This window comes from Phocoena phocoena, chromosome 4, assembly GCF_963924675.1.
Source record: "Phocoena phocoena chromosome 4, mPhoPho1.1, whole genome shotgun sequence".
Taxonomy (NCBI): Eukaryota; Metazoa; Chordata; class Mammalia; order Artiodactyla; family Phocoenidae; genus Phocoena; species Phocoena phocoena.
In genome coordinates this window covers 97,082,083-97,108,715 of record NC_089222.1, presented here as the reverse complement: position 1 = coordinate 97,108,715, position 26,633 = coordinate 97,082,083, and the positions used below count along the sequence as shown (strand labels likewise).

General features: G+C 41.5%; 1 protein-coding gene across 2 annotated transcripts in view; it reads left to right on the top strand.

The window, feature by feature from the left end:
* NXPE3 (neurexophilin and PC-esterase domain family member 3) overlaps positions 1-10,021 on the top strand; it is a 44,934-nt gene extending 34,913 nt beyond the window's left edge. The window contains exons 4-5 of one of the 2 annotated variants that reach the window (XM_065876908.1): positions 6,133-6,339; positions 9,471-10,021. In XM_065876908.1, the coding sequence (XP_065732980.1) occupies positions 6,133-6,339; positions 9,471-10,021 (758 nt within the window). The remainder of the gene's footprint in view (positions 1-6,132; positions 6,340-9,470) is intronic. The other variant, XM_065876909.1, reaches the window with a different exon arrangement.
* Positions 10,022-26,633: the final 16,612 nt, after the last annotated feature.

Genomic DNA, 26,633 nt, shown 5'->3' with positions numbered 1-26,633 from the left:
TGTTCATCAGTGATATTGGCCTGTAGTTTTCTTACTTTGTGACATCTTTGTTTGGTTTTGGTATCAGGGTGATGGTGGCCTCATAGAATGAGTTTGGGAGTGTTCCTCCCTCTGCTATATTTTGGAAGAGTTTGAGAAGGATAGGTGTTAGCTCTTCTCTAAATATTTGATAGAATTCGCCTGTGTAGCCATCTCATCATGGGCTTTTGTTTGTTGGAAGATTTTAATGACAGTCTCAATTTCAGTGCTTGTGATTGGTCTGTTTATATTTTCTATTTCTTCCTGGTTCAGTCTCAGAAGGTTGTGCTTTTTTAAGAATTTGTCCATTTCTTCCAGGTTATCCATTTTATTGGCATAGAGTTGCTTGTAGTTATCTCTCATGATCCTTTGTATTTCTGCAGTGTCAGTTGTTACTTCTCCTTTTTTCAATCCTAATTCTGTTGCTTTGAGTCTTCTCCCTTTTTTTCTTGGTGAGTCTGGCTAATGGTTTATCAATTTGTTTATCTTCTCAAAGAACCAGCTTTTACTTTTACTGATCTTTGCTATTGTTTCCTTCATTTCTTTTTCATTTTTTTCTGATCTGATCTTTATGATTTCTTTCCTTCTGCTAACTTGGATTTTTTTGTTGTTGTTGTTGTTGTTCTGCTTTCTCTAATTGCTTTACCTGTAAAGTTAGGTTGTTTACTCAAGATGTTTCCTGTTTCTTGAGGTAGGCTTGTATAGCTATAAACTTCCCTCTTAGAACTGGTTTTGCTGCATCCCATAGGTTTTGGGTCATCATGTTTTCATTGTCATTTGTTTCTAGGTATTTTTTGATTTCCTCTTTGATTTCTTCAGTGATCTCTTGGTTATTAAGTTGTGTACTGTTTAGGCTCCATGTGTTTGTACTTTTTACAGATTTTTTTCCTGTAATTGATATGTAGTGTGATAGTGTTGTGGTCAGAAAAGAAACTTGGTACAATTTCAATTTTCTTAAATTTACCAAGGCTTGATTTGTGAGCCAGGATAGGATATGTCCTGGAGAATGTTCCATTAGCACTTGAAAAGAAAGTGTATTCTGTTGTTTTTGGATGGAATGTCCTCAAAATATCAATTAAGTCCATCTTGTTTAATGTATCATTTAAAGCTTGTGTTTCCTTATTTATTTTCATTTTGGATAATCTGTCCATTGGTGAAAGTGGAGTGTTAAACTCCCCTACTATGATTGTGTTACTGTCGCTTTCCCGTTTTATGGCTGTTAGCATTTGCCTTATGTATTGAGGTGCTCCTATGTTGGGTGCATGCATATTTACAATTGTTATATCTTCTTCTTGGTTTGACCCCTTGATTATTATGTAGTATCCTTCTTTGTCTCTTGTAATAGTCTTTATTTTAAAGTCTCTTTTGTCTGATATGAGAATTGCTACTCCAACTTTCTTTTTATTTCCATTTACATGGAATATCTTTTTCCATCCCCTCACTTACATTCTGTATGTGTCCCTAGGTCTGAAGTGAGTCTCTTGTAGATAGCATATATATGGGTCTTGTTTCTGTATCCATTCAGCCACTTCTATGTGTTTTGCTTGGAATATTTAATCCATTTACATTTAAGGTAATTATCGATATATATATTCCTATTACCATTGTCTTAATTGTTTTGGGTTTGTTATTGTAGGTCTTTTCCTTCTCTTGTGTTTCCTGCCTAGAGAAGTTCCTTTAGCATTTGTTGTAAAGCTGTTTTGGTGGTGCTGAATTTTCTTAGCTTTTGCTTGTTTGTAAAGGTTTTAATTTCTGTTGAATCTGAATGAGATCCTTGCTGGGTAGAGTAATCTTGGTTGTAGGTTTTTCCCTTACATCACTTTAAGTATGTCCTGCCACTCCCTTCTGCCTTGTAGAGTTTCAGCTGAAAGATCAGCTGTTAACCTTATGGGGATTCCCTTGTATGTTATTTGTTGTTTTTCCCTTGCTGCTTTTAATATTTTTTCTTTGTATTTAATTTTTGATAGTTTGATTAATATGTGTCTTGGCATGTTTCTCCTTGGATTTATCCTGTATGGAACTCTCTATGCTTCCTGGAGTTGATCAACTATTTCCTTTCCCATATTAGAGAAGTTTTTAACTATAATCTCTTCAAATATTTTCTCAGTCCCTTTCTTTTTCTCTTCTTCTTCTGGGACCCCTATATTTCGAATGTTGGTGTGTTTACTGTTGTCCCAGAGGTCTCTAAGACTGTCCTCAATTCTTTTCATTGTTTTTTCTTTATTCTGCTCTGCAATAGTTATTTCCACTATTTTATCTTCCAGGTCACTTATCTGTTCTCCTGTGTCAGTTATTCTGCTGTTGATTCCTTCTAGAGAATTTTTAATTTCATTTATTGTGTTGTTCATCGTTGTTTTTTTTGCTCTTTAGTTCTTCTAGGTCCTTGTTAAACCTTTCTTGAATTTTCTCCATTTTACTTCCAAGACTTTGGATCATCTTTACTATCATTACTCTCAGTTCTTTTTCAGGTAGACTGACTATTTCCTCTTCGTTTGTTTGGTCTGATGTGTTTTTAGCTTGCTCCTTTATCTGCTGTGTGTTTGTCTGTCTTCTCATTTTGCCTAACTTACTCTGTTTGGGGTCTCTTATTCACAGGCTGCAAGTTCGTAGTTCCCGTTGTTTTTGGTGTTGGCCCGCCGTGGGTAAGATTGGTTCAGTACATTGTGTAGGCTTCCTGGTGGAGGGGACTAGTGCCTGTGTTCAGGTGGTTGAAGCTGGATCTTGTCTTTCTAATGGGCAGGACCGTGTCCGGTGGTGTGTTTTGGGGTGTCTGTGACCTTATTATGATTTTAGGCAGCCTCTCTGCTAATGGGTGGGGTTGTGTTCCTGTCTTGCTAGTTGTTTGGCATAGGGTGTCCAGCACTGTAGCTTGCTGGTCGTTGAGTGGAGCTGGGTCTTAGCGTTGAGATGGAGATCTCTGGGAGAGCTCTCAGTGACTGATGATATTACGTGGGGCTGGGTGGTCTCTTGTGGACCAATGTCGTGAACTCGGCTCTCCCACCTCAGAGGCTCAGGCCTGACACCCAGCTGGAGCACTGAGAACCTGTGAGCCACACGGCTCAGAAGAAAAGGGAGAAAGAAAGAAAGAAAGAGAGAGAGAAAGGAAGGATGGACGGAAGAAGAAAGGAAGGAAGGAAGGAAGGGAGGAAGAAAGGAAGGAAGAATTAAAATACAAAATTAAAAAGTAATTATTAAAAATAAAAAAATTAAAAAGTAATAGAAAGAAAGAAGGGAGCAACCAAACCAAAAAACAAATCCACCAATGATGATAAGTGCTAAAAATTATACTAAAAAAGAAAAACAACAGAAAAATGGACAGAACTCTAGGACAAATGGTAAAAGCAAAGCTATACAGGCAGAATCACACAAAGAAGCATACACATACACACTCACAAAAAGAGAAAAAGGAAAAAAAATATATATATTAAAAAAAAAGAGGAAGAGAGCAATCAAATCAATCAATAAATCTACCAATAATAGTAATCTCTAAATGCTAAACTAAGATAAACATAAAGCCAGAAACAAATTAGATGCAGAAAGCAAACCCCTAGTCTACAGTTGCTCCCGGAGTCCACCACCTCAATTTTGGGATGATTTGTTGTCTGTTCAGGTATTCCAGAGATGCAGGGTACATCACGTTGATTGTGGAGATTTAATCCGCTGCTCCTGAGGCTGCTGGGAGAGATTTCCGTTTCTCTTCTTTGTACACACAGCTCCTGGGGTCCAGCTTTGGATTTGGCTCCACCTGTGCGTGTACGTCACCTGAGGGCGTCTGTTCTTCGTTCAGACAGGACAGAGTTAAAAGAGCAGCTGATTAGGGGGCTCTGGCTCACTCAGGCCTGGGGGAAGGAGGGGTACAGAATGCGGGGTGAACCTGCGGCGGCAGAGGCTGGCATGACATTGCACCAGCCTGAGGTGTGCCGTGCGTTCTCCCGGGGGAGTTGTCCCTGGATCACGGGACCCTGGCAGTGATGGGCTGCAAAGGCTCCCGAGAGGGGAGGTGTGGATAGTGACCTGTGCTCGCACACAGGCTTCTTGGTGGCGGCAGCAGCAGCCTTAGCGTCTCCTGCCCGTCTCTGGGGTCCGCGCTGAGAGCCGTGGCTCACGGTCATCTCTGGAGCTCGTTTAGGTGGTGCTCTTAATCCCCTCTCCTCGTGCACCCCAAACAATGGTCTCTTGCCCCTTAGGCAGTTCTAGACTTTTTCCTGGACTCCCTCCCAGCTAGCTGTGGTGCAGTAGCCCCCTTCAGGCTGTCTTCACGCAGCCAACCCCAGTCCTCCCCCAGGGAACCTACCTCCGAAGCCCGAGCCTCAGCTCCAGACCCCGCCTGCCGCGGCGGGGGAGCAGACAAGCCTCTTGGGCTGGTGAGTGCCGGTCAGCACCGATCCTATGTGCGGGAAACTCTCTGCTTTGCCTTCCGCACCCCTGTTGCTGCGCTCTCCTCCGCGGTTCCGTAGCTCCCCACTCCGCCTCCCGCAGTCTCTGCCCGCGAAGGGCCTTCCTAGTGTGTGGAAACCTTGCCTCCTTCACAGCTCCCTCCCACTGGTGCCGGTCACGTCCCTGTTCTTTTGCCTCTGTTTTTTATTTTTTCTTTTGCCCTACCCAGGTACGTGGGGAGTTTCTTGCCTTTTGGGAGGTCTGAGGTCTTCTGCCAGCGTTCAGTAGGTATTCTGTAGGAGTGGTTCCACGTGTAGATGTATTTCTGATGTATTTGTGGGGAGGAAGGTGATCTCCATGTCTTACTCCTCCGCCATCTTGAAGGTCTCCTTCCAAAATAATTTTTAGTATAGAGATAATATCAAGAAGTCAAAGAAGCTGAAAATAGTCACAAATAGGAGACTCACTTAAATTTAAATTTCTGAGTCATATTTAAATTTAAATTTCTGAGCATTTGGATTTTAAATTGTGGTTTAACAGGTGAGACTCTAAAATTACTGGAATATGATCAAGATTTCAACTTTGGGCTGTGTAAGGGAGTGATATAAAATGATTGGTGGTTTTTTGAAGATTGCAGGTTTGAATAATAAATGTTAGAAATGAATAAATGTACTCTTTCAGGAAAAAAGCCAAAAAGAAAGATATCTATTAACATCTCTATTTGAGAGGCGATGTAACACAGTGGTTAAGAGCATGGGCTTGGGGGCTCACCGGCTTGGATTAGATCCTGGCTTTGCTACATACGATCTCTGGATCAAGTTGCTTAAATGTTTTGAAAGGTAGGGATAATAGGACCTACCTTAAAGAGTTATTGTGAGCATCCCATGAGATAATACATTTAATTGCTCAGAACAGTGTCTGGTGCAGAGTAAACCTGCAAGAAATATTAGGCATCCCTGTTGAAGCATGTAAAGCGTGCCATTTTTGCAGTGGCATTTTCTGAGGGAGGTGTTAGGGCAGAAAGGTGTTGACTTTCTCTGTGAAAGGTATCCTGGCACTTGTGTCATCATGTGTAGCTAGGCTACAACCATGAGTACACACTGCTGATACAATTTTAATATTGTTCATTGTGCATAAAGACTTCTGAACCTTTTGTGTTGTGGGCAGTAAATCTTTAGAATGTGTGTCATTGGTTTGTTTTCTGTATTCAGTGGTGGTTTTCCGAGTTAATATTTGATTGTAGGACCCATGGATTGAAACTTTTCTTTTTAATGGGCTGAGTAACAGTGTGGACTAATATTATTATGCATATGTAAAATATGAATTTAAATTTTTACTTGCCTCACAGGCATTTGGATGAGAAGTTCTTCTCCTGTTCTGGGATAATGCTGGACAATGCTTACATCTACACATTTCCTTGGTTTTGGCCTGCCTTTATTTTTGGTTTTGAGAAAAACATGCGTAATCAGAGGGAATGATCAACGTCCCCTTTCCCCTTTGAGCGTGTCCACAAACACCCTCACACCCACTTCAGATCTTCCTATTTTTGTGCAAAGGAGAACTTTTTGTAGGAGGGGGGAAGTCTGGGATTTCTTTGAGATGTGATGGCAGGAAATGTTATCCGTAGCCAGCAAGCTAACAAACATAGGGGCATAATTGTGTTTCTTGGAACATTTTTTAGGTATGGTTTGTTGGAGGAGAATTTCAGAATATCTTTTTTTTTTTTTTTTTTTCCAGAAACCAACAACCTAGAACTATCTCAAGGCTTAGGAACTTTTCCTTCTGGCTATTATTACAAAAATCAGTGGAGGCCCAGAAAGTTTAAGATGCGCCAGTTTAATGACCCTGACAACATTACAGAATGCTTACAGAGAAAAGTGGTGTATTTATTTGGTGACTCGACAATCAGGCAATGGTTTGAATACCTCACTACATTTGTTCCAGGTTGGTACTTTGCTTTTTGTTTCTTAACTCTTTCCCACACATACAAAATTCAGCTTTGAAATAAGCAGACCCAGTCTGGTGCCTGAAGAAAGGCATCAGGTGAGGAAGCAGTTATTTCTCTGTAGGACTGAAGAGGTGTCCTAACCTTGGAGAGATGAGTGATAGTTTCTGATCAATAGTGGGGCTGTGACGCATCGATGAAAGCACTGGCTGCTTGTTGAAGTTCATACCACTCATGAGCTGTGTGACCCTGGACGAGTCATCTACTTCACAGGGCTTCACTTCTCCAAGTGTGAGCTGAGGCAGCGGGACACTATCACCTCACAGGTGTCTTTCACTTCTAGCATTCTGGGCTGTGAGATAGAAGTGAACATTTCCAGTTGTTTCTCTTCTAGTTCTGTGCGGTCCAACTCCAAGTCTATCACAGATTTAAGTGGAAGGAGGCAGCGAAACTGTCGCGCATTTTAATGCATCCATGCAGCAGAGCCATCCCTGCTCACCCCTTGGGCCGTCCATTGGTGTGACTCTGAGGTGGAGCTGCCTCCCAGCAAGGGAGATTCTGGTCAGTCCCAGTCTTCTTAGCTTCTTGGTCTCCCTGCTGGGCTCTGCGGAAGCTCTCCAGACTTGGAATAAAACCCCACTCATGGGAGGGCCATTCCTTATTCACAGTGGGCCTTTTCCTTTTCCTGGAAGTGGTGTGGATGGAGTGAGGAGGGATGGATTTGGGGCAGCAGGACTAAAGGCCCCACTTAGCGTTTAGAGAGCTGATGAATAGTTCTGTGGGAACTGGGTTTTTTTGTTTGTTTGTGTGTTTAAAATTTTTTTTTAAACTTTTTATTTTTGGAGTATAGCCGATTAACAATGTTGTGATAGTTTCAGGTGTACCGCAAAGCGACTCTGACATACATATACATGTATCCATTCTCCCCCAAACTCCCTTCCCATCCAGGCTGCCACATAACATTGAGCAGAGGGAACTGTTTCTGATGGCTGTTTATGGACAGGGCTTTTCATAAAGCAACTTCCCACAGTTGGGAGTGGTTGTGTTTTTCTTTTTTCTCTTTTATTTATTACATGAACTTAGTTTCAAATTTAATTTTTAGAAGGAAGGAAAGGAGGAAGTAGATATGACTCCCCAAAATAGAAAGTTAATTCCGGTTTTGATTTGCTTGCTTTTTTAAATTGAAACAGACATAGCAGAGTTCTAATTGATGAAGCGTAAGTTCAAAAGCAGGAGAAGGGAAATCATTTGTATGACATGATGCTAGGCACAGTTCGGTGTTGACCAGGCAGGGCCCTCCAGGAGCCTGCAGTTGCTTGATTCTTTTCTTTTTTTTAAATAAATGTATTTTATTTATTTTTTTTGGGTGCGTTGGATCTTCCGTTGCTGTGTGTGGGCTTCCTCTAGTTGCGGTGAGTGGGGACTACTCTTTGTTGCGGTGCGAGGGCTTCTCATTGCGGTGGCTTCTCTTGTTGCAGAGCACAGGCTCTAGGCACATGGGCTTCAGTAGTTGTGGCACACGGGCTTCGGTAGTTGTGCTCATGGGCTCTAGAGCGCAGGCTCAGTAGTTGTGGCGCACAGGCTTAGTTGCTCTGCGGCATATGGGATCTTCCCGGACCAGGGCTCGAACCCGTGTCCCCTGCATTGGCAGGCGGATTCTTAACCACTCTGCCACCAGGGAAGCCCCAGTTGCTTGATTCTTAAGTTCTAATGACGTAGCTTGGTATTTCCTTTCATAGCAATGATCACATTGCATGTCTTGAGCATTTTCCACCCTACCCTTTGCAGACAGATCTTTACCCGATAAAGCCTTGTGTTGGGCTTGATCTTAATCAAAAGAAAGAATGGTTAATTGAGCTTCTATTCAATTTAAGTGGGGCCACATGCTAAGTAGTAATGAATTAGGTATGAGAATTTAGAAGAGGAGCCTGGGAACTCATGGAGAAAAAAGTGAAACCTTGACTTTAACCCTTAAGAGTAAATAATATGGGACAATTATAGTTTGATGGTACTCCTTCAGAATTGACTATAAACTCCTTGAGGGCAAGGACTGTGACTTACCCATCTGAGCATTGCTGGCTGTTTTTTTTAAAGCTGGGAAACTATTCTAATTTACTTTATTATTTTTTTATTCTATTTTTTTTTCTTTTTGGCCGTGCCATGAGGGATCTTGATTCCCTGACCAGGGATTGAACCCATGCCCCCTGCAGTGGAAGTGTGGAGTCTTAACCACTGGACCGCCAGCAAAGTCCTGCATTGCTGGCTTATAGCACAATAGTGCTGGCATGGAAGAGGTGCTTAGGAAATGTGAATTCAGTTTGGCTGCCAAGGGTTACTTAATCTGGTCTGTGTAAGGCACTTATAGGAATATTTAGGGATATGACACAGACCCTCTTTCCTCATGGGGTGAATGTTCAGTGATGAATTGTACAGCCTTTTTGAGGAGTAATAAGGGAGAATAATCATTGATTCCTGGGATCTTCAGAGGATCAGGACTTGGAAACACAACCTAGATAAAGTAGAGGGAGAGAAGGGAATTCTAACTTGTGCTGCTGTGTTTGTTATGACAGAGAGAGAGAAGTTTTCTAAGACATAAACAGGGTTTTCCATCCATAGGGTGAAATTGAAAGTCAAAAGAAGCATGGTTGCTTCTTTCTTTTGCTTATTTCAAAAAGAGGTATTTGGTTACTATTATGTGTTTGTAAAAAAGCAGAAGTTATATAGTTCTTGACCTGGAAGAAATAATTTTGATCTGTTAGAACAGTAATGTGTAAATGCCAAATCGATGTTTAGATATTCAACAGTCAGTGCAAACAGGAAGATTTCTTGGCCTAATAATTAGAGGTAAACAGGTTATTTTGCTTCTCAGGTCTAGAATCAATTGCTGATGGTATTACTTGTAATGTCATGCTTATGGAGTGATTTAAGTAATAAATATGTTAAAATATAAAGGTCCATTGAAGCCAAGGGGGCCAAAGTGACGTGAAGTAGGTGTTTCCTTTACATTTGTATTGTACCTTTTTGTTGTTTTATTTTAAAAAATTGTTCTTTGAAGCCACTAACTAAAGAATAATCAAAATATATCGCTTGGTTTAAACATTCTTATGAATCTGAGTTTCCCTTGTTTCAGATTTAGTGGAGTTTAACTTGGGTAGCCCGAAGAATGTGGGTCCCTTCCTTGCGGTGGACCAGAAGCACAATATCCTGCTCAAATACCGCTGCCACGGTCCACCGATCCGCTTCACGACCGTCTTTAGCAATGACCTCCGTTATGTGGCGAATGAGCTGAATGGCATCGTGGGAGGGAAGAACACAGTCGTTGCCATAGCTGTGTGGTCTCATTTCAGCACCTTCCCCTTGGAAGTGTATATCCGGCGGCTCAGGAACATCCGTCGAGCCGTGGTCCAGCTCTTGGATCGAAGCCCTAAGACTGTGGTAGTCATCCGGACAGCCAACGCCCAAGAGCTGGGACCTGAAGTGAGCCTTTTCAACAGCGACTGGTATAACTTTCAGCTGGACACCATCCTTCGGAAGATGTTCTCGGGAGTTGGGGTATATCTCGTTGATGCCTGGGAGATGACCCTGGCCCATTATCTGCCCCACAAGCTACATCCAGATGAAGTTATTGTGAAGAACCAGCTGGACATGTTCTTGTCCTTTGTGTGCCCCTTGGAGAGCTAGTCTGCCCTGCAGGAGACTGGAGAAATCACATTCAGTGACCTTCTTTATCACCTGCACTACGGAAAGTTTATGGGTGGCCCTATGGAGAGATGGCTGCCATTGATATGTATTTAAAATTTTTAAAAAAGAGATGGACTTTATATAATGACTTGTAAGGAGCTTAGAAAATGCAGATTACATTTATACCTACCTATAGGATTTTTTCCCATCTTGACTTATCTATGGGGGAACGATTATTAACAGCATTTACACACTATATTGCCCTCGTAACCAAAGATACTAATGAGTGTGTTTGAACTAGCTTCTCCTGGGAGGGGAGGGGATACTGTGCTAAAAAGTGTGAAAAATGTTGTGACCTAAGTGGAAGGGACAAGTTTGGTTGGCAGTGGAGTGTTTGTATCTTGTCTGGTAAAGGAAATTGAGCACATCTACATGAATAGCATAATTGGTACATCTTCAGCGGGAAGTGAATTAACCCCAAGGCTTTTAGTCAGTGGCTCCCGTAACACACTGAAGACTGCTGTGTCTTAGAAGTTTATCTTGATGATCCAGTTTTTTCTGGATTACTTGAAAAGGCCAGTGTCCTTGGTCAGAACTTTCTAATGAGAATATTTACAGTGTCTGGCTTTTATCTAGAAAAGAAGCAAAGGGGAAATATGAAAGCAGTATATATAAAATCTGTGCATTGAATTGATATTTGCATTGGGTAATTGCTACTTATCTGATTCAGCTAAATTTTACAGGATGAATACTTATTCTAAAATAACCACTTTTGGAGCTGGAAGGGGAAAATCTATAAAGGAAAATTTATTTTTGTGTTCTGAAGTTTGAGGGTTTTTTTTTTTTTTTTTTTTTTTTTTTTTTTTTTGAGGGTTTTAAGAATTGACTTTTATGTAAAGATTGCTATTGTTTGTTATAAAGTTGTAGAAATTATTTCCATCAATTTTGAGTATTTTTTTTTTGGTTGTTATTTTGAATTGCATACCCAAATTAGAAATTAAAATCTAATTAAAAATTAAATTTAGATATTGAAATCTGTGATGGGTTGATTTGGGCATAAGGTACACACATTCTGTCATGCTTGGAAGTAAAAGGTGCTGTTCCTATTGGCTCTCTTAAAATAATTGAATTATCAATTTTACTTGACTGTCTTTACCTTATTAATTTTAAATAAGTTTAAATTAATTTGTGCCATTTTAGTAAGTACTCTTTTCTTTTTGAGCTACAATATAGTTTTGTTTATCCCTAAGTGAACATGTGAAGAAACTGGGGAGGCTTTAGAGATGAAGACAGATGCCTAAAGCATGAAAAGATACACCCTTAGAAGAATGGGTCAGAGAATCTGGGTTTTGGGCTTCTCTGGTGGCGCAGTGGTTGGGAGTCTGCCTGCCGATGCAGGGGACGCGGGTTTGTGCCCCGGTCCAGGAAGATCCCACATGCCGCAGAGAGGCTGGGCCCGTGAGCCGTGGCCGCTGAGCCTGCGCTCCGCGACGGGAGAGGCCACAACAGTGAGGGGCCTGCGTACCGCAAAAAAAAAAAAAAAGAATCTGTGTTTTTAACTTAAAACAGAGAGTTTAAGATCTTTCTTTCCTAGCCTTGAGGGCCACCTTCAAGGTTATAAAATAAATAAATATGATTTAAAATTATTTTCTGAGTCTGAAGTGGAGCAGGTAGTTAAATATATTAAGATGGCTTAATTTTAATGGCCTTTAACCTTTAGAATGTCTAAGGATCACTCTGAATATTTTTTTTTAAATTAGGTTTTTTTGGCTGCGTAGGGCCTTCGTTGCTGCGTGCGAGTTTTCTCTCGTCGCGGTGAGCGGTGGCTACTCTTTGTTGCGGTGCACGGACTTCTCACTGTGGTGGCTTCTCTTGTTGCTCAGCGTAGGCTCTGGGTGTGTGGGCTTCATTAGTTGTGGCACATAGGCTCAGTAGTTGTGGCTTGCGGGCTCTAGAGCGCAGGCTCTGTAGTTGTGGCGCATGGGCTTAGTTGCTCTGTGACACATGGGATCTTCCTGGACCAGGGCTCGAACCCGTGTCCCCTGCACTGACAGGCGGATTCTTAGCCACTAGGGAAGTCCCTCACTTGGAATATTTGATAAAAATGCAGAATTAGGGGCTATGCCTCTGGGAATTGTGGAATCAACCTTAGTGACAAATGCCCAGGAGTTCTGATGCAATGGTGGTGTTCTATGTTTTGAGAAACACAGAGGGAAGATAGAACTAAGGAAATAATATTTTTTTGTCTATTATTTTAGGAACTTTTCCCATAACATTTAATTCTGATCATGGTCTAGTAGTGCAGATAATAGTTCCATTTTATAGATGAGGAACTTGAGTTTAGATTTGAACTAAGGTATGGGAGAGTCCATAGCCCTTTTCAACTAGAATTTTTTGGATTTTGTAAAGAGGTTTTATTTTTTATGAAAGAACTTTTGAGCATTTACTCAAGGATCATTGGAGGAGGCTGAGTCATGTCTTCCTAGGAGAATTTCAATTTTTACTGCCTCTCCAGAGCTTCGGAGTGGTACTACTTGTTTGTGCAAATGATTTCTCACGATCTCATCCCGTTAATTTTTTTTTTTTTGCGGTACGCGGGCCTCTCACTGTTGTGGCCTCTCCCGTTGCGGAGCACAGGCTCCGGACGCACAGGCTCAGCGACCATGGCTCACGGACCCAGCCGCTCCGCGGCATGTGGAATCTTCCCGGACCGGGGCACGAACCCGTGTCCCCTGCATCGGCAGGCGGACTCTTAACCACTGCACCACCAGGGAAGCCCCATCCCGTTAATTTTTGATTTAGTGACATGTCCTAAAGATCTGATGACACAGTTTCTTAAAGTATTCTCATTCACTCTGTCCTAATGTGTCTTTCTATGCTCGTGTGGAAGTTAAAAAAAATGACTAAGTGTAGAGTTTGGAATATTACCTAAATCATTCTCAGAACAATTTTAATTTCTTCTGAAAAGTTTATTTTAAGCCAATACCACAGAGTTGTGTTTCCATTATAAATGTAAAGGATATTGAATAAACATATTGTAAAATCTAGAAAAAGAAAATCTATGGATAGAATCCATATCTAATTCTATCATCTGCGATGAGTGTTAGCAGTTTGGTTTATTTTCTTCTAGGTTTTTTAAATCACACAGCTGTAATCACAGAGAACATGTAATTTTTATCTGTGTTTTTAAATTTAACATACAAATATTTTTCTATGTTTTCATGACTTAATTATAAAAGTCTGCCCAACAGTTTAGCTAAGTGATATCATTATTTACATAGGTTGGCCATTTAGATTTATAATAAAATATTAAAATGGTGATTAATATATAATTTCATTGGGTTAAAATATCGATTTTTATTTTGGAATGACAGCATTAACTTCATTTAGTGGATCTCCTCATATTCTAGAACTCAAATGATTGATTTGATGCTACTTGTGAAAGGGAGAATCCATAATAAGGCTCTTCTGTGAAAATTATATTTTATAAAAGTTAAGAGTAACTTTTCTTTAGCAAATATAAGTTTGTTGTTCCAATATGATCCATTTTACCTTTCTGAACAACCATCATTTTGTTAAATACCAACTGACTGATACTTCCCAGCTTCAGGTATTAAGTTTCAGATTGATCCATCTGGGCACTTGCCAAGAACGTGTATGGTAAGCCTTTATATCCGTGTGTTGCAAGCCAGAGGTGAGTCTGCTTCTGGGCCCTATTAAAGGAAATAGCAGTTACCCAGAAAGTACTAGGAAATAAATCTCCAAGGGAAACAACAGAAATAAGACCTCCCAACTCCGTTCCCACCCCCCTCCCTTCCCCCCTGAAAAAAAAGGTGCTCAGCATTATCTTTGTAGATCTGGGTAAATTCAGCTTTTAAAGATTAGCTAGTCGCTCATGCCAGAAATCCAAGTGTATTCATTCTCTAGTGTTAAACATTATTCTCTCCAGGGTTTATGTCTTCAGTGGAGTGCATTTGCCTGACTCCTCAGTGTGCAATAAATAAATAAGTTCTGGAAAGTGTTCTTTTCCTCTTAGAAAGTGAGACCACAGTCCCAGAGTGCTAGGGGTGCCTAGGAATCCTGGGGGAGGACGGGGGTGAGGGTGGAAAATCAGAGGGTTGTTGAGGGCATCAGTTTATAGGACGCAGGAGATAGAAGGGCACAAAATGCACTTCAAGTTCACTTTGTCTCAGAAGTGCACTTACAGCTTTTTAGAAAACGTGTGAACTTACATGTGTTACATTTTGCTCTTCAGTATCCTGCGTGAAATGAGAGGAAGTCAGGCTTCTTATAAGAAGGACGGTCTGCTGTCTTAAAGTTTTAAGGATCTTCTGGTGTTTAGGTCTAGATGCCCATTCCTATTGGAGAAGCAGATATTTCCTGTCTAATTCTAAAGCTGGATTGTAAGACTGCCTTGGGGAGGCGGGGGGGGCGGGAAGCAGTACAGAGATGACAGTCGAAAGTGTCCCAAAAGAAAAAGAAGCCACAGTGAAACCTAATGTCGTAGAAGGTATCCTTTCACTGTTGCGCAATGGTTCATTCTCTGTTTCAATTCACCCCACATGAAAATAATGTAACCTTCATGTTACAGGACCACTGCTTTACTTACATCGCAGATTCCTTGTCCTTTAGTTTGTCAGTGAAGGCACACGATGGGGACACTACTTTCTGATTGCCATATTTGAAAAGCCTTGCTGTAGAAAGCATCCCCCTCCTCAGCCCCCGCACTTAAAGGCTGTACAGAAAAAGCGAAAGAAGCAGAGAAGGTGAATCTAAGGAGGGGGCAAGGCCAATGCAGGCAGTAAGTTCACTGAGACGTTTAAAAAAGGTATCCCTAAAAAAAAAGTTTTGCTTACAGATTTGCTTCTGATTCCTCTGCGCGGTTCCAGTCCAGGTCTTGGAGCCGACCCTTGAGGGGAATGTCCGGGACTAGGGTCGGTACCTTTCTGGCCTGGGAATTTCCAGGGTGCAGAAAAAAAAGTCCACGAACAAAGTCCTCGCTACTCCCTTCCCGCCGTCTCCGCCCCTCCTCTGTGCCCACGCAGCCCCTTTCGAATGAGTGTTGGACCGTATTCTGTATTTTAGGAAACAGGTCCTTAGCGTCCCCCGCCCCCATCTCTTTCTAGAGCGGTGAGCAGCAAGCGAACGCTATAAAGGGGGCCAGGGAGAGGGCCTGGCCTTCTCTTGCCAAGAGGTCAGACGCCGGCGAGTTCTTAGAGAAAAAGGCTGCTTGACTGTCGCTGCTGCTTATCATGTAACCTCAAAAGGAAACTGATCATCTTTCTCGTGCTCTCACGTACTTGGGTTATTATCGCTGATTACAGCTGGAAACAGTTGATTTGCCTTTACGTATTTGTATGACTTGACTCTTCAAACACAAAGGTATATTTTTATTATTTTATATTTAGTATGAAAAAGTATCTTAAAAGCTTTTTTTTCCTTTTCCCATATTCAGATTCTTTACTTTGGAGTCACTTTCTGATATTTGGCTGATCATATTTGTTTTGGGGCAAAATATTAGGGGGCAGTATTTTGGGGAAGGAAAATTTGGGATGTTTTTATAGTTTGGTAACGACTATGAATTGTTTCTGTTCGCCTTGAAGGCCCAGGAAAGACTAAGATGCTGATGGGAAAGGTTGGTAGGATGGTTGATGAAAGTATCATAAATCTAATGTAAAAACTTTTATTTAGCCAGTGAAGTAGCCTTTGATACTCCTAGTTAGAAATCTCCCAGGAAGTTTGAGTGTGGGCTTAGAGGTATACTTTCTCACCAAGGGTAGGCATAGAACTATATCTTTATGGAAAAATATATCTGAGTAGATCAAAATGTTGTATAGCATGTAGTTCTTATATTACCTTTGTAAAATGAAAGACATGTATTACAAGACCATTGTATGAACAAAGGAAATCTTGAAGTTTGATGACTTGGCTGAACCCCCAGATCTATTACAATCTGGGATTTTGTGTGAATAAAAGTGCATTTCTAGGTAGGATGGATTGAGATTGTCTCCAGGAGGATTAGGGAACTGATGTATGGGGTGGAGGTGTCTCAGAGGATGACATTTATTATGTAAATTTTAAGCACTTTGTAATATATATTCCCTCACTTTAAATCTGGCATCTAAAGAAACACATTATTGATCAGGTGGAATAATTTTTTTTTTTTTGGCCTCTCCTGTCAGTAGGTTGTTTAGACAATAAAAGAAGAGAAAAATTTCAAAGGCTTATTCATTCCCCTCAACAATCCCTGATAGAGATCAACCACACAGATCATCTAAACATTCAGATAACCCTAAAGTCTTTTTATTTGGCTTCAGAGTACAGTGTATGATCTACCACCTCTCTTCATTATAACATCAATTTGCTTTGGTTAAAGACACAGTTGGATAGGGTACAGAGGCTATAAGAGAGACAGTCTGGGAAGAGTTAGCACAAGAGCTGGGTGCACGGGAGTCCCCTGGTAGCCTAGTGGTTAGGATTCCAGGCTTTTAATGCTGGGGTCTGGGTTCAATCCCTGGTCGGGGAACTGAAATCCGGCAAGGCATGCAGCGTGGCCAAAAAAAAAAAAAAAAAAGTGGGCGCACAAAAAACCTTGTGTTAAAGATTTAGCGCTGTCCTTCCCAGCATGGAGGTGATGACCATGCTAAGTATAATTTAGTTGTCCAGCTACAGACTTTTCCTCATTGAGGAAGTTGAGGCAAACCTCTCTCATTTCTACTTTGTCCTGAGAGAAGTCTGGAACCAAAGGAAACCCTCTCAGAAGTTAAAGAGCTGTGGAGAGCACTACTGAGAGGGAAGATTTTCTAATTATTCTGAGATGCACAGTGAACTGCTCCTGAGAAAACCATTTACTTTTGGCTCTTAGCTGACATTGATCTGGTGGCCTCTTGATTTTCCCTCCCAGGTTAATAGGAAGATCAGGAGGCTGACTTCACCTTTTGGCTTTCTTGGCCTGATGCTGAACTCCTGATGGTGTGAAAGGTGGATATTCCTAATTCCAGATGTTACCTGGGCCTTGACTGATGTCGTCAAAGTGGGCAGTGGGATGTTTCTACAATTTCTATGGTTCTTGGATCCCTTAATCAATTTTTGAAGTTGCCTCAAAGTTACTGTGAACTTTATAGGCATTGTACTGTGATTTCTTGTGAACTAAGATTTTTTTGATGGTTTAGCATCTTTTTAACCATTTTGAATTTCCACTATTTTCCATGAGAAGAGGACGCATGCATACATCTAAGAGGGGAATTCAGCTCTCTGCTGACTGGCAGTTTCGGGGTTATGTAATCTCTAACAGGCTCAGAGAGCATCATGCCCTCTACAGTTTTGGTGAAGCCCGTCATTAAAGCTTGCATACGTGGTTTCTGATTAAAGCACTTCCTGTTCCTTTAATTTGGGACTGTCTGTGAGGTAAAACAATTTCTTTCCAAACTAAGTGGATGAAAATACGCTACTGCTTCCTGGGGGAGTTAGTGGATAGGGAATTAACATTTATTAAACACTTGTTTTGCGAGTTGACCAGCAAGATCTCATTCAGCCCTCATAATGGCATCTGAGGCAGGCATAATTAGTCTTATTTTATAGGTGAGGAAATTGAGGCTCAGAGGGGTTGACAGCTGGTTCAAGATCCTCCAGATCGTAAGTGGCAGAGCTTGGATTTGAATCTGAGGGGCCGTGTCCCCATAGCCAGTGCCCTTGCCACCAGGCCACTGGGATATTAGCGGAGGTACAATGGGGAGAGGTCAACCTCTTTCCAGGGCTCTGATTTCCCTAGGGTCCTTCCTTTTCCCTAGCTCACACCTGGCTACCATCTACTCCCTGTTCAGTTTTAACTGGTAGTTAGTTAGGGTAGTTAATAACCACCGTAACTCTTCATATTTTAAGAAGACCACAGGGAAAATCTTTCAGACCAAAGAGTGAAGCTGTATGGTGGAATTAATGGGAGTGGTTGGGCTAATGTTTGGGGAGAGGAAGCCTCTTAGTTATTGAGTCAGTTTTGGACACAACAGCTGGGATTATAAAGAAAGGGGAATCCTGCTGCTTGCTCACATTGCTCCTCGCAGGATGTTTTCTTCCATGCTGAAAAGCTAAGGCTTGGAAGAGCATTCCTAATCACACCTCTGGTGAAGGGCCGTCTGCTGCTGCTTCTGAAGAGAGGAGCTGTGGGCATCTGGCAAACCCGTTCACCTGCTCTCAACCATCCCTGCTATTTTTTTTTTTTTTTTTGCAGTACGCGGGCCTCTCACTGTTGTGGCCTCTCCCATTGCGGAGCACAGGCTCCGGATGCGCAGGCTCAGCGGCCATGGCTCACGGGCCCAGCCGCTCTGCGGCATGTGGGATCTTCCCGGACCCGGGTACGAACCCGTGTTCCCTGCGTCGGCAGGTGGACTCTCAACCACTGCGCCACTAGGGAAGCCCCATCCCTGCTATTGAAGAGTGAGTTAACTACCTGAACTAACTTCTTTGAGGGGGTAGGCCCCAGGATAGAAATTTGCGTGTTTTGTATCTGGTGATTTTTTAAAATTTTTGCATGATTCTTTTCCAGTTTGCACTTCCTAAAGGCTCCGTAGTATAGGATGAGTGGAGTAATAAATAAATCTACTTGGATGGTATTTGTCTTTTAAGGCAGTGTTTCTCAAACTTTAATGTGCATAAGAATTACCTGGCGATCTCATTGAACTACAGATTCTGTTTCAGTCAGTCTGGGGTGGAGCTTGTAATTCTGCATTTATTTATTCATTTATTTGTGGTACGCAGGCCTCTCACTGTCGTGGCCTCTCCCGCTGCGGAGCACAGGCTCCGGACACGCAGGCTCAGCGGCCATGGCTCACGGGCCCAGCCGCTCCGCGGCATGTGGGATCTTCCCGGACTGGGGCACAAACCCGTGTCCCCTGCATCGGCAAGTGGACTCTCAACCACTGCGCCACCAGGGAAGCCCTAATTCTGCACTTTTAATAAACTTCCATGTGATGCTGATGTTGAAAGGTCCACACTCTGAGTAGCAAAATTATAAAGCTCCTTAAATTCCAGGTAATAAGAAAAATTATGGAGTTTTTCTATAAAATCTGCATATGTCATTTTACCAGGTAGAAAAATAAACTATGTCATGGTTATGTTACCATTACAATGGTAATGCTGCATTCTCTATACATGATATCAAATATCTGAATTAAACTTCTCAAAAACCTGTTAATCAATTAGATGTTATATCATCTCTACAATGGCAATTTCTGGATACTTGGAGACACTAAAAATGAATTTCTCACTTTTTGTTCAGATGTTTAGTGGTGTGCAGATACTTTTAATATTGGCGATAGACTTTTGGACACATTTTAGTGTTGGTTAGTATGTGTGCATTCCCAGCTCTCTATTTCGGTCAGATTTGCTATTTGTCATGGCACCCATGTTTTGGAGTGGCTAATACTGCAAGTCATGCCTTCTCAAAGAGGGTGATATTGCATACAAGAGGGCAAAATTGGTTCTTGGGGGGCAATATCTCAGATATCACAATGGTTTGTGGTCCTCTAAAGGACCATTGTACATAAACAGATATATAGTATATCTGTGGTTTTATTTATTTATTTTTTTGGCTGTGCTGTGTCTTCGTTGCTGCGCATGGGCTTTCTCTAGTTGCTGTGAGTGGGGGCTACTCTTGGTTTTGGTGCGCGGGCTTCTCATTGCAGTGGCTTCTCTTGCTGTGGAGCACGGGCTCTAGGGACATGGGCTTCAGTAGTTGGGGCACGCGGGCTCAGTAGTTGTGGCTCACAGGCTCGAGAGTGAAGGCTCAGTAGTTGTGGTGCACGGGCCTAGTTGCTCCGCGGCATGTGGGATCTTCCCGGACCAGGGATGGAACCCGTGTCCCCTGCATTGGCAGGCGGATTCTTAAGGACTGTGCTACCAGGGAAGTCCCTATCTGTGGTTTTAAACTTTCATCAGGAGACAATTAGGGAAAAAAATATCTACAAACTTCCTTAGTGGGTATGATAATGAAAGAAAGGTTGAAACACACAGCTGTAAATGCTCTTACACATGCTTATTCAATTGAGGTCAAAAAGATTTTCCCCTGGCCTGTTGTCTCTTTGTGTTTTGCTTTGTGTCTGCATCATTGCCATGGATTTTTAAAGCACCTGCTTCTAGAAGAGGGCTGATTCCTTTTTTTTCATATTTCTTTATTTCAGGAACATTTTCTTCTATTATATCCTTAAATGTTTTTAATATTTTAAGAAATTGTGATAAAGTATACAGAACATGAAATTTACCATCTTAACCATTTTTTTTTTTTTTGTGGTACACGGGCCTCTCACTGTTGTGGCTTCTCCCGCTGCGGAGCACAGGTTCTGGACGCGCAGGCTCAGCGGCCACGGCTCACGGGCCTAGCTGCTCCGCGGCATGTGGGATCTTCCCGGACCGGGGCACGAACCCGTGTTCCCTGCATCAGCAGGCGGACTCTCAACCACTGCGCCACCAGGGAAGCCCCATCTTAACCATTTTTAAGTATACAGTTCAATGGCATTAAGTACATTCACATTGTTGTGCAATCATCATTACTGTTCATCTTTAGACATTTTTCATCTTCTCAAACTGAAGCTTCACATCCATCGAAAAATGACTCTCCATTCATCCCTTCCCCGGCCCTTGGCAACCACTGTTCTACTTTCTGTCTCTATGAAGTTGACAACTCTACGTGCTTTATATAAGTGGAATCATATAATATTTGTCCTTTTGTGACTTGCTAATTTCACTTAGCATAATATCCTCAGGTTTCATCCAAGTTGTAGCATGTGTCAGAAATTCCTTCTAAGGCTGAATGATGTTCCATTTATGTACATACCCTGTTCTGTGTATGCATTCTTCCCTCGATGGACACTTGGGTTGCTTCCACCTTTTGGCTACTGTGAATAATGCTGCAGTGAACATAGGTGTATAAATAACCTGTTTTTAGTCTCTGCTTTCAATTCTTTTGGGTGTATACCCAGAAGTGGAGTTAGATCATATGGTAATTCGATGTTTAATATTACCATTTTCTATAGCAGCAGTACCAGGTTGATTTCTTTTTAATACATTTTGTGCAGTGTTTGGCCGAGTGCAGTGAATATATGACAGAAAGTGATATGAAGTTCAGGGTAAATAATCTGCTGAATGATTCAGCACCATGACTATTAAATCAGCCTCTCCTACACACTCACCCTTGCATACCCACATATTACAATGTATGCACTTTTCAAACAAGTTCATGGCTGGGAATTTAGAAAATATGGGTCAGATCCTTTTGAAAATGTGGACTATTTACCATGGAATCCCACATTTAAAAGAAACCTAGAAAGGCTTGTGGGAGATTTAAAGGGGTCAGAGCTACAAAGGTGATCCACAGATGTGAGTGAAGATTAACCGAACCGAGAACATGTTGAGGGTAAGAATTGCAGGAGTTTGGATTTTCATCCTCCTTTCCTTTCCTCCATCTCTTTCCCTCACCTCTGCAGTGTATGTGCATGGTCACTCCATGAATTTTGATTGAATAAATAACCCAGAGTGGAAAAAAGAAGTGAAAGAATTGTTTGTTTTCTAATGTGTGAAAAGCTATTTTGAAGACTGTAAGAAATTTCTATTTTATACCTCTGTCCAGGGTAAAGGAGGTGGGTTTAATTAGCGGTGGAAGACAAGGTTTGGAGAGATGGAAAACGAGCACTGGGTAAGGCTGCTGAATTTACCCTTGGCATCTCTAGTGTCAGGGTAGAAGAACTGGAACTATCTGAAGGATGGCTGATGTGATGTATCATGGACCTTCCCAGCCCTGCTGTTCTGTGCTGTCTCAGCTTTTAAACAGCCAACGAAAACAATTTTGTTTTTTTGCAGTGTTGAACAGCATCCAGCATTAAGATAAGAAAGTGGTTCTTAAACACAACACTAATGTCAAAATCTAGGGATGGCACCAGACTGCAGCCAAAGTGTTCGTAGCAGCAGGAGGTGGAATGTGTAATGATAATATTTGCTAAAGGACATGCTGTCTCCATCCCATACCTCACTTATGTTTGTCAATTATCCACGTTTCTTGTTGTTCATCTTTGGAGCAGGGGCTTTCTTAAAATGAAGAGTAGCCCTTAAGAAAGGTTACTGTTTATATCTTTGTGTACATTAATTTTGAAATCCCTTCTTGCAGTTTTACTGGAAAAGAAGGCACCTGATCAGATTGCAGATATGGGGTGAGATGCAGTGGCAGGAGCAGCACAGGGAATGAAATGTGAGGGTTAAAATCAAGCTTGATGCCTCCCCTGTGCTCCTGCATCTTCACCCAGCCTCCATGTTTCTGTTCATGGTGCTAGCACTGAAGCAATCTCAAGGCCTTCCTTGGGGAGACCTCTGACTCTGTCCGCCCTTTCAGTGTTCAGTCTTGTAGACTACATGTCTGAAATATTTCTCTAAACAATTCTCCCCTCTTTACGTTCCTATAAGCACCACTCAAGTTTAGTTCTTTATGACCTGTCACCTCTAGTATTGCATGGTGTCTGTCCTGATCATCTACACGCAGCTGTCACTTTATCCTTCCTAAAGCATGGCTTTGATCATGCTTTTCCTCGGTTCAAAAACCCTGACTGGCTCCCCGTGGCTTATCACATTAACTCCAATGTTCTCAGGTGGCATCAGGCCCTGTAGGGTAGGGCTCCAAGCTTCTCTCCATGATTCTCCTCTTCTATGTTCTCTTCAGGTTGGGCTGGTGGTCCAAAGAGGCCAGAATGCTTAACAATCTGGTATTAAATGGAGCTTTGAAAAATGAATATCAACTACAACTATCACCATTGAATGTATGCTGTGTACCAGGTGTTGTGTTGGGCATGTCATGTACACTACCTCATTTAACCTACATACTGACTGAATTCAGTGATGTACCCATTTTATGGATGAGAAAACAGAGTCTTAGAGAAGTTAATTAAAGCCACATGGCTGTTAAGTGAATGAAGCTGGGATTTGAATCTAGTTTGTTTGACTTCAAAACCCTGTGCTTTTAAGAAGGGATGAAGAATATTACAGGCAAGAGTTCTAGCTTGGATAGAAGTTTGGGACAAGAATTAGTGTAGTGTTTTCCAGGATTGTTTGTAAGACTGCATGTTGAGTAGTAGATAGAACTATGAAGGGATAGTGCATTAGTCTGCTAGGGCTGCCGTGACAATATTACAGACTGGGTGGCTTAAATAACAGAAATTTGTTTTCTCACAGTTCTGGAGGCTGGAAGTCCAAGATCAAAGGGCCAGTAGGTTTCTCCTGAAGCCTCTCTCCTTAGCTGGCAGATGGCTGCCTTCCCACGTGTGCACATATGGCCTTTCCTCTGCACATATGTCCCTGGTGTCTCTCTTTTAATAAGGACATAAGTCAGATTGGATTAGGGCACATCCTAATGGCCTCATTTTAACTTAATTATTTCTTTAAAGGCTCTTATCTCCAAATACAATCACACTCTGAGATACTGGGGACCAGGGCTTCAACATATGAATTTTGGGGGTACACAATTCAGCCCATAACAGATCTGAGGCAGCTGGATTTTGAAGGGTATGAAAACGAGGCATAGAGATTTAGTTTTGATATGGGAGGTCCTAGGGTCCAATTGTGGTCGAGCAGGGCTTTCCCAAACAAACTTCCAGCTGTTCTTAAATGTGATGCTTTTGAGAATGAGGACTACAGGATATGTGGGAAGCATTTTGGATAAGGAACTTTTAGTACTTTTTTTTTTTTTTTTACAGTGGAATAAAGGAGCAGAAAGAGACAAAACATTAAGTCCTCTAGACAGTTCTAGAAAAATGAAGATAGTCTTTTGGTGGGGGGTAAAGGAGCCAAGGGGGAGCTAGTGTGGTTTTAGTTCTGTCTATTATACTCTTGGCATCATGGAATTAGAACTCAGAGAAAAGGTCAGAGCTGGAGATAGGAATTTGGAGTTTTTAATACAGGTCAGAGTTGAACCTGTGGGAGTGGGGAAGCTTGCTCAGAGTTCAAAACAGACAGGAGACAAGAACTCTCAGGTCTCAAACTGCTTTGCCATCACATAGGTTTGGAAGATAATACAGAAGTTTTCCAGGACCTCTTTGGCTAAAATAGAATCTCTGGCTGTCTCCCTTTGCCTTGCTTTGTTTTTCTTCACAGCACATTATCACAACCTGGCTTTATTATATATTTTTAAATTTTAAATGTTCTTTTTCTTTTTCTTTATTTTGTTTTTGGCTGTGCCATGTGGCTTGTGGGATCTTAGTTCCCTGACCAGAGATAGAACCCTGGCCACCGGCAGTGGAAGCGTGGAGTCCTAACCACTGGACTACCAGGGAATTCCCGTTTATATTTGTATAGCTATTTTATTATTGTCTGTCTTTCCAAGTAGAATGTAAGCTCCATGAGGGCATAGACTGTTTTTGTTCAATAGTTGTGGCACATGGGATTAGTTGCACTGTGGCATGTGGGTTCTTCTTGGAACAGGGCTCAAACCCGTGTCCCCTGCACTTGCAGGCAGATTCTTAACCACTGTGCCACCAGGGAAGCGCTGTCCGATAGAATTTAAACTGATGATAGATTGCTGGATATTGCATTTTTATCTTCTCTTATAATAAAAATTTTTTCCTTAACAAATATCTTTAGATAACTGAACACACAGACGCGTGTATTTGAGACTCTTGAAATATACAGGCTAAAAACTTAGTTTTGTTTCTGTTTTTCCTTAAATTCTGCTTTCCACAAATCATGATCACATAGTCCCTTCTCTGCAATAGAATCTCGTTATGAGAAAGTAGGTGTGACTTTCTTGAAAAATCCAGGTGTTTTAGCAATCTGGTTACTCTTATCGGATTATCTGTTTGCATCTACTCTTTTTGTTGTAATTTTCATTAAGGTTACTTGTCGGCTGAGTAATATTCCATTGTGTATATGTGCCACATCTTCTTTATCCATTCATCCGATGATGGGCGCTTAGGTTCTTTCCATCTCCGGGCTATTGTAAATAGAGCTGCAATGAACATTTTGGTACATGACTCTTTTTGAATTTTGGTTTTCTCAGGGGATATGCCCAGTAGTGGGATTGCTGGGTCATATGGTAATTCTATTTGTAGTTTTTTAAGGAATCTCCATACTGTTCTCCATAGTGGCTGAACCAATTCACATTCCCACCAGCAGTGCAAGAGTGTCCCCTTTTCTCCACACCCTCTCCAGCATTTATTGTTTCTAGATTTTTTGATGATGGCCATTCTGACTGGTGTGAGATGATATCTCATTGTAGTTTTGATTTGCATTTCTCTAATGATTAATGATGTTGAGCATTCTTTCATGTGTTTGTTGGCATTCTGTATATCTTCTTTGGAGAAATGTCTATTTAGGTCTTCTGCCCATTTTTGGATGGGGTTGTTTGTTTTTTTGTTATTGAGCTGCATGAGCTGCTTGTAAATTTTGGAGATTAATCCGTTGTCAGTTGCTTCATTTGCAAATGTTTTCTCCCATTCTGAGGGTTGTCTTTTCGTCTTGATTATGGTTTCCTTTGCTGTGCAAAAGTTTTAAAGTTTCATTAGGTCCCATTTGTTTGCTTTTATTTCCATTTCTCTAGAAGGTGGGTCAAAAATGATCCTGCTGTGATTTATGTCATAGAGTGTTCTATGGCACTAGAATTATTGGGTAAAGTAATTTAAAGCAATAGTTGTCAAACAGATCCGGAATTCCTCCTTAATGGTCTATCACAATCACTGGGGAGGTGTTTTCAAGGGCCATACAACCCCATTTTGAAGATCGTAGTGGCCAGAGAAAACCTTACTGGTGGGAGTGTATCATACCTCTCAGGTGTGCTGGGGGAAGAAAGGGGTTGAGAATCACTGGTCAAAGATTCTGAGAGTTAGAACAGAACACATGAAACTAAAAGATGACTTTGTTTCTATCTATTCTCTACTCTTTATCACAGGTTGGTCTTTTGGTCCCCTAGACCCTGTTTGCTAGCATTTATGGAACGTTTAAACTGTATAGGATGATGTAGGCTGATGGGAAGAGGAAACTCTGCAGGGCAACATGTAATCCAGAATGAGGTTAAGAGATGAAATTTGAGCATGGTTGTTGGAAATAGAGAAAAGTGGAAGGATGTTAACAGGAGAATCTGTCTATGAACCTCATGTCTAATTTAGTGCATCTTTGTTCATTATAATAGTTTTCTGACCTACAACTTCTACAGTTATGATTTAAAAAAAAATACATTGCGTTTCTTCCTAACAGTTGGATTGCACAAGTGGGAAAGTGCTCTGGGGGGAAATGCTATGCAGACAAAAGGTATGAAAAGTTTTTGTTCAATATGTAATCTATTCTCCCTGCTTCTCTCAGCCACACTCATACAAGTAGGTTGGAGATTCACTCAATGGTCAAAATAATTTATGGGAACTGGAAGGGAACTAACATGAAGTGTCTAGGATGTGTCAGATACTTTACACACGTTGTACATTACCTCATGTGGTCTTAGCAATTTGATTTAGATACTAATAGTCCACTTTATATGTGAGTAAAGTGAGGCTCAGAGATGAAGGACTTGCCCCAAAACACATAGCTGGTCAGTGCTAGAGCTGAGTTTGCAGGCTTCAAAGCCATGACATTGCAGTGCTTCTGAGCACTT